The sequence below is a fragment of the Mus caroli genome, unplaced genomic scaffold (assembly GCF_978045245.1).
Source record: "Mus caroli unplaced genomic scaffold, Mus_caroli_1 scaffold_5, whole genome shotgun sequence".
Lineage (NCBI taxonomy): Eukaryota > Metazoa > Chordata > Mammalia > Rodentia > Muridae > Mus > Mus caroli.
In genome coordinates, this window is record NW_028227260.1 from 16,984,895 (window position 1) to 16,993,904 (window position 9,010).

At 41.6% G+C, this 9,010-nt stretch overlaps 1 protein-coding gene across 1 annotated transcript in view; it reads right to left on the reverse strand.

The window, feature by feature from the left end:
- Positions 1–8,077, reverse strand: part of Acot9 (acyl-CoA thioesterase 9) — a 39,556-nt gene extending 31,479 nt beyond the window's left edge. Inside the window, exons 1-2 of the mRNA XM_021153108.2 lie at positions 7,865–8,077; positions 834–928 (exon numbers count right to left, since the gene is read on the reverse strand). Coding sequence (XP_021008767.1) covers positions 834–928; positions 7,865–7,884 — 115 coding nt within the window. The 5' untranslated portion in view covers positions 7,885–8,077. The remainder of the gene's footprint in view (positions 1–833; positions 929–7,864) is intronic.
- Positions 8,078–9,010: the final 933 nt, after the last annotated feature.

Consider the following 9,010-nt stretch of genomic DNA (forward strand, 5'->3'; position numbering starts at 1 on the left):
AAAAAATGTATACAACATATCCCAAAGAGTGCACACATTACTGACACAAAAGTTCTCACTAGTTTCGTCAGTGTAAAGACTGGTAGGTTCTGATCAAGAATTATTAATTTTAAACACATTAATATTCTCTCTCATTCAGTCTCTCTCTCTCTCTCTCTCTCTCTCTCTCTCTCTCTCTCTCGTAGAACCTTTAAAGATTAAACAATTTTAATTTTAATGAACTCTTAATGTCTAAGGCATTCTGTAGTCTGTACGTGACAGTAGTGAGTGAAACTAACTGCAACTAAGCATACATTAACGAAAGCCATCATAACTACCTACAAGGGTTTAGGTTGGTACAAAGGGTAGGCTCATTTCTTATTCACTAGATCTGTGTTTGCATCTTCTGTACCTCTTTATAAGAAGTAGAAATAAGAAACAACTCAGTCCCCAAGACTCCTAGGAACAACTCAGATTCTCTGATTTCCACCTAAAGCTTTACACAGCTATCTTCATTACTTCATGTTTATGAAATATAGACACTTAACATGTATGTCTCAGGGATGGAGACATGACACAGTGGTTAAGAGCAGGTAATGCTCTTGCAAAAGACCCAAATTCAGTTCTCAGGTACCTCAGAACCACGTGTTCCCTCCGAAGGAAACTGATGTTTCTACATGCACATGTATTTCTGTCTACATATCCAACCATACCCCACATACATAGTAATTAATTAAATATACATTTTTAACAGGGATGTTTCATTATTGCTAAACTATCATGCTGTGCACCTCCAAAGGGAAATGGGCTTTTTTCATCATGTAGGCACAAAAGAATAAAAACACCCTGCTTGCCTTGATGGATGTGTAAGGGTTCACTTATTTTGTATTGGGATCCTTGAGACAGTCCTCTGCCATGAGTAAGAAGCCCCTTGTTCAAGGTCCAAAGCCTGTAAAGCAAGAGAAAGCTTATTTAAAATAGTTTCCAGAGCTGCTTCTCTAGGAATCGTACAGTAAGGCCTCACTTCTTCCACAGTATCTAGCCACACACCAGCTTTAGTATGTATCTTATAGGAGTTTTCAGTTTACAAGTATGTGATTTAAGGGTAGTCCTTATATTTTTTTTATAATTTCTTTTCTGTGCTTGTGTGATGTGTAGTGGTCAGAAGACTGAAGCAGTATGGGGTTTGAATATGCTTGTCCCAGGGAGTGGCACTATTTGGAGGTGTAGCTTTTTGTTGGAGGAATCGTGTCTCTGTAGGCATGGGCTTTAAGATCCTCATCCTAGTTGCCTGGAAGCCAGTATTCTGCTAGCAGCCTTCAGATGAAAATTCAGAACTCTCACCTCCACCTGCACCATGCCTGCCTGGACCCTGCCATGTTCCCACCTTGATGATACTGCACTGAACCTCTGAACCTGTAAGCCAGCTCCAATTAAATGTTATCCTTAAAAGAGTTGCCTTGATCATGGTGTCTGCTCACAGCAGTAAAACCCTAAGACAGGCAGTGTCTCTTTTCTTCCTGCCATGCTGCAAACTCCAGACTAGCTGGCCCCTGAAATTCCTTATGATTCTCCTATCTCTGTCTCTTAAACTGCCATAAGAATGCTGGCACTAAAGAACATTCAGCTTCTTTTTTTTTTTTTTTTTTTTTTTTTTACTATTTACATGGGTTCCAGGGTTATCAGCCAAGTACTTTTACTCACTGATATACCCTGACTGCCTCTACTTTTGATTTTTGTGATAGGATCCATGAGCCCTGACTGAAGACTGAACCTAGTAACGTGCAAGCTAAACCACTGTGCCACACCCTCAAACCCTTAGCCCCCGTAACTCCTTATGTTTTAGAAGTAGAGTTTATTAGGAATACATTTTAAGATAGAACTAAACATGGAAATTAATAGAAAGAAAGGTGACCAGGGAAAGGACAGGCCTCAAGAACGGTGTGGATTTCTCAAGAAAGTGTTTCCTGGTTTTTTGGTTTCTTTGAGACAGGGTCTCATGGTCTTGATATGTAGCTGAAGAAGAAGCTTGAGGTTCTCCTGCCTCTACCTTCTGAGTGCTGCAATTATAGGCATGCCCTACCACACCTGGCACACAAATTGGAAGTTGGCACTTTTTTTGTTGTTTTGTTTTTGTAATACCAGGGATTGAACCCAGGGCCTTAAAAATGCTAGGCCAGTGCTCTCCCTCTGAGCTATATATCCTCAGCCCAACTACTTCTTGAGATCAAGACAAACATTATAATTATCTGCAAAATAAACAAAAGATGTGGATGAGGTTTAATGGATCCATCTTGCCCGTTCCATTTTATTGGCTTCAGAAGCCCAGAACTAATTTCCTAAGCAAATGAGCACATTAATTATGAACATTTACTTTGCTCTTTATTATCACACCATACTTCCTCAATAAGTAAGATCAACCCAATTACAAACTAATCATCTTTGAACTTTGAATCAGCCCTTTGCACTCAAAGTACTTATTTCACTTGTCTAGACATTTCCTAGGTCGCTAATGAAATAAAATAAGAGCTATGTACTCAAAAGGGACTTAGCAACCCTCTCAAAAATCAACTAGGGAAGTTGATTTTAGCTTACTTTCGCTTAAGTGTTGACTCTTAACCATACACTACCATACCAGTAATAATATATATATATATATATATAAGCCTGGTATGGTGACAGATCCTTGTGAGTTCAAGGCCAGCCACAGTGAGGGCTAAATGATGAGGCTGTTTTTTCAAACGCACGCACACACACACACACACACACACACACACTGGAAAAGCTATTGAAGGAATCAAGAATACCAAACACTGGCAAGTCATTATAGCACAAGTTAATTGCCAATTCTTTCTATACAATGTGAGGATAATGACTAACCAAAAAAATTATATCTTTACCTTTCCTTAGACTCCAAGCTACTGAATTACAGCATTCAGTGAGTGGAAGTCCCTCAGGAATGTAGTTTTGACAATTATGTGTTGCCAGAATAAATCTTTGACCTTTCACCAAGCCAATTAATTCATTTGCAAAAGAACACTTAATTATGCATACTTGCTCATTGGAATTTTTAAGTCCTTGGCTACCTGGTCATCTTATTTAGCTGTGACACCATCTCTGCTGGCCCACTAAAACAGAAATGCTTGCTGGAGGACTTTAGTCTTTATGTTCTGTATTTTGTCATTGATAATCTTTCCCTTTTCTGTACATTTCTACATAGATTAATATTTTGGTCTTCTTGATCTTAATCTTCAAATTGGAATTTTCTCAGAATGTCATTTAGATTTTTCTATTTTTCACTGTTCTGAGTTCAAATCTATTACTCATGGAAGTAGGTTATATAGCCTTCTGCTACCCCACAAACCAGGGTTCTGAATTAGAACATACCTAGTTTGAAAGAACATAACAGGATGTGGAGAGTGATAAAGTCATGATTCTGGCAAGATGTGTTTCAATCTGCAGGACCCACAAAAAGGTAAAAGGAAAAAACCTGACTCCACAAAGCTGGCCTTTGACCACCACATGCACACAAACAGACACAGAGAGAGAGAGAGAGAGAGAGAGAGAGAGAGAGAGAGACAGACAGACAGACAGACAGACAGACAGAGACAGAGAGACAGAGAGACAGAGAGACAGAGAGAGACAGAGACAGAGAGACAGAGAGAGATCATGTAGATATACACACAATTTTTTTTCAATACAAAGCATTGGAAAAATTGGGGAGATGCTTGGCAGGTAGAAATGCTTGCTATGCAAGCATGAAGACCTGGATTCAGATATTGGCAACCACATACAAAGTCAGGTGTGGCTGCATGTATGCCTATAACCCCAGAGACGGGAAGATCAGGGCTTGTTAGCCAGCCAGTCTAGCCTAGATGATAATCTCTAGTCTCAGTGAGAGCTACTGTCTTATGGGAATAAGGCAAGTGATAGAGCAGGATGCCTGATGACCTCTTGTTTCAGCATGCAAACATGGACAAACATACTTGCACACATACATGCGCATACACCACCTTACCCCACATGCACACAGACCCCATATGAAGAACATGCTGCAAAAAGAACAGCTAGTCATTTCTGTTGCTAACATTTACTGAAAGACAAAATGGACCTGATTTCAAACCCCAGAAACATAAAAAGGGAGAACTAAATATAAAAAAAAAACACCTAAGTCAAAATATTTGGAAATTCAGTCTTAAGGCCCTAATTTCTGTATGCAGCCTTAAAATTAGAAATATATTCAAAGGGGAATTTGAATACTTTAAAAAGTATTTTTATATCTGGACTGAGCAGATAGCTGGGTTGGTTGAGTGCTCGCCCAGCATGCTTGAGGCCCTGGGTTCCATTTCTAACACACATAAAATCAAGGGTGGTGGCACGTGCTTGCAATCAGAGCACTTGAGAGGCTGAGGTATGTATGCATCTGTATGTAGGTATGTGCACATGTATGTGTGGGAGGGAGGATGTCCTGTGGGGCAATGACTCTGCTGAGCTGGAGTTACAGGTGGCTGTGAGCTGTTTGAAACAGGTATGAGATCCAAACTCAGGTCCTCTGGAAGAGCAGCAAGTGCTCTTAGCCACACAGCCATCTCTCTAGTCCCTTAAACCTTGAACACTTACAGAACAGTGATTTGAAGAACAATAGAGTTTTAACAGCTGTACAATATATTTGTGTTTTAAGCTGACTCATCTAGAACAACTTCTAGTCCCGTAAGCTCTGTTAATGGTAAAGAAATGCACCCTTCTTTATTTTATAGCAAATTACTACTCTATCTTTTTTGTTTGTTTATTTTAGACAGAGAAATAACTTACCAATATGTTACAATAGCACACACTATTCAACATAGTACTACACTATGGGTTCTCAGCTGAGGAGCTGTTAGTTTTATCATTTGGTCTAGGCTATGTCATCTGAGTTTGTGTAAGTCCACACTGTGATGTTGCATAATGACAAAAACTCCTAACAGCACTGTGTTCAGAGCACTGGTAGGTGATGAAACACTTAAGTAGAAATGGCTTAATCAACACCCAGCCCCTTAGTACATCAAAATTACTTTACTAGCTTCCTTATTTCCAATAACCTCACAGAGCAGCTCAACAGAGGAAACTGCCATGGGCCTTCAGGATTCTCAGGCCACAGAACCCCAAGATTGAACCTTTCTAGTGAAAGAGCCCCAAGAATCTCAACCTCTTCATGGTCTGCCTAGGGAGCCACAGAGTCACCTGAAGTTGTGAAAAGAAACAGATTGGCTCCATCCTAGGTTCCAAATATGGAGAAAATGGCAAAAAAAAAAATGTTACCCCATTATCAGAGGTTGGGGGAGTATCAGCTTGGTAGAAGATTTGCTTAGGATGTGCGAGGCCCTGCAGCTGCAACAGCACAAGCAAGACTAGGCATACCCCCACTACTCAGAGAAAATACCTCAACATGCAGACTAAATCAAGTGGGATGACTTGTGTGCTTCTGAGAAAAATCTACACAAGCAAACACCAAATAACCCTCAGACACTCTATACCATATATATGTGTGTGTATATATATATATATATATATATATATATATATATATATACATATATACTATATATACATATATATGTATATATTTTTTCACACTTGCATAGCAAGCATTTCTACCCACCAAGCATCTCCCCAGTTTTTCATATATATATATATATATATATATATATATATATATATATATATATACACACACACACACACACACACACACACACACACACACACACTACTATATAGGGATTGTTGCTCCTATTCAGGTTCTAGAGGACTCACAAGAAAGGAACACAAAATTACAGAGTACTATAAGGAAGGACTTCCAAACTGGGGGAGAGAGGACCTCAAGGATTAAAACTGTTTATTAAAAAAAAAAAAAAAACTCCTTTGAGATTTTATTATTACGTGTCTTGGTGTTCTGCCTGCATGCATGTCTGTGCCCGTAAAGGTCCAAAGAGGAAGTCAGAACTCCTTTAACTGAAGTACTTGAACCTGGGTACTCTAGAAGAGCAGCCACTACCTTAGCCACAAAGCCAACTCTCCAGTCCAGTTAAGAGTACTTCTTACTCTTGTAGAGGGCTTCGGTTTGGTTTCTAGCACTCACATGGTTGTTCATAAACCTCTGATACTTCAGTTCCAAAGAATGTGATGCCCTCTTTTGGCCCCCACTGGCACCAGCCATGCTGATGGAATGCATACATACATACAGGCAAAATACTAACACATATAAACATAAACATTTTCAACACTTTTTAAAAGGTCTTATCAAAGAAGACACAAAGCCAAAGTGACAAAAGTGTTGAACCCTTTCGTATTATGTTGAAAGGTAACCATGGCCGTCTTTTAATGACTTTCAACCTGTCTTCAAATAGTAAGGCTTAGGTGCTGGTGGGTAGGGAGATAACACGCCTTGTTCAACTGACGGCGAGGGTCCTAGAAAAAGTAAAGGCAGACCAAGGACAGAATTAGTGAGAGCCATGTCAAAGTCAGGCTCACCATTAGTGGGATGGCTTCTGAACCCAAAGCAAGGGCTCTTGGAACCAGGCAAGCTGGGGGAAAAAAAAAAAAAAACCCTTGCATACTGGGGGACAGCCAGACATGACTGGCAGTCTAAAGACCATGCTCCTTAATCGTGCCAGGTGGAAATTAGATCTACCAAAATGGCCTATGTGGTCCAAGGGTGCACTTTCATTACAAGACCTTGCTGCTTATCACAGGCACATTCTAAACTGGGCACGAGAAAATACATCTGTAAATCCCAACACTAGAAAAGTTGAAACCTGACAGACTTGACATGGGTCCGAGGCCTGCTAGTATTACCTGGTTACCTGGCTAGAGATGTCAAAGCAATAAATAAATAAACAGATGAGAGCTGGACTGGACGTGGTGGCTCAAGCTCTTCAGACCAGCACTGGAGAAGCATAGGAAGATAGATATATGGTGAGTTTGTGGCCAGTCTGGTTGATGATATAGATAGAGAAAGAGATAGATATAGATATATAGATATAGATAGCCAACTTTAGGCCAGCCAAGATTACACAGTAAATTCTATCTCAAAAACAAACAGGGTGTTGATATGTGTTTAATCCCAGCACTGGGGAGGCAGAGGCAGGCAGATAGATCTTTGAGTTTGAGACGAGTTGGGTCTACACACAGTGAGTTCCAGGACAGCCAAAGATTCACAGAGAAACCCTGTCTCGAAAAAAAAAAAAATGAGTAAATTAACAAACAAGGGGTTGGAGAGTTGGCTCAGTGGTTAAGAGCACTTGTTGCAAAAAGACCTGATTCCCAGCACCCAGATGGAGGCTCAACCAGGCAAGCATGTGGGACACAGACACACATGCAAGAGAAATGCTCATACATAAAATAATAAAAATAGATCTAAATAAAATTAAACCAAACAAATGAATCAGCTTAAGAGAGCCAAATGGTCTCTACAGTCTTTACACGCATGATAACATACTTAAGACAGATTCCAAGTGTGTCATGCACGTAACCCCCAAAATGTTTGTTTAAAGAGAAAAGTGCTGGCAAGGCAAGGCAAGGCAGAACTGAAAGTACTGGCCTTTGGAAAAAGGGGCTACACCAAGATTCCAGCCACACCCCTGGTGAGCAAAAGGAAAGGAATTTCAAGGGAACACCCAACGTCTTCCCTTTTAAAAGTGTCAGCTGTCGCTAAAGTAGGGTGGTGGCATTTTTCCAGGGTAGGCCGGTGGGCCCGGGTTTGGCACAGGGTGCCTTTCCTCCCAAGCCAAATATCCACCACCCCCATCCCACCCGCGGCTTCTTCCGCCCCGCTAGGCTCCTCGCCTCAAAGGGGAAGGCGTGGGCACCCCGGGGCAGCGCCCTTCCACGCCCTGCCACCTACCGTATCGCTGCCCGCTTCATGGCACTCCACTGCCTACCCACGGGTGGACAACCAAGGTCCTCCCGGGTAGAGACAAACCGGTAGCAGAAGAGCGTGAGCGTGAGTCCACCTCCAAACACCGGCAACCGCGCTGGACTGAATCTTGGTCCCCACCTTCTAGGTGACGCCACAAGAGGGCCCGGGATAAGGAGGGCCTCACTGCAGGAAGGGTGGGGCTGCGCTGCCCGGGGCGGGGCTACACCGCCACGGGGCGGGACTACTGCGTAGAGAATGGCGGGTCCTGCTGTTTGATTGGTCGGCAGCTGGAGACTGGAGACCGAGACAATGGAACTTCCCACTCAATCAGCTAGGTGGGGTCGGAGACTTATTTATAAGCAGGGCTCTTCCCTCCTTTGTTAAGTAAATGAACACTCCGCAAAGCACCGCATTCCTCCACCTTGGTAGAACTCTTTTATTTTTGACTCTTGAACCTTTACTCCCAGTCTGTAGTTCTTGCCCTTGACATCATATGAGCAGCTTTTCAAATTATGGGTACTCTGCTTATTTTCCCAGAAGTAGGAAGACTGAGGCAAGAGAATTGCTACCACTTAGAGGCCAACCAGGGCTGAAGTGAGGTTTAGGCTGAAAGAAATATTGTCCCTGTTTTTATTTGACGTTTTGGTTTTTAAAAAGATGAAGCTTAGTAAGAAAAATTAAGTTGATGGGAATTTCAAGGGAGGCCCATTCTTGTTATCCAAGCAACCCAGGAAGCTGAGGCTGGGAGATCACAAATTCAAGACCTGCCTGATTACAAAGTTCTAGGCCAAACTGTGCAGTTTACTGAGCTCCAATCTCAAAATGAAAGGTTAAAAAGAAAAAAAAAAAAAAAGGATTGAGAGATAGAGCTAAGTGACAGAGTGTGTAAGCCTAGCATGCCAGAGTCCCTGGGTTCAATTCCCAATACCAAAAAAGGAGAAAAAGGACAGAACAAAAGAAGTTTTCAGAATTAGGCATGATGGCACGTTCCTAGACTCGTCAGTTATGAGAAGGTCTGATTTACCTCCAAGGAATTCCCTCACTCAGACACATGGTCAGGTGCTGAGTCACAATCTACTAATTATACAAGTTTACTTAAGTGACCCTCATGAGACTCCAAAGCATTTTCTT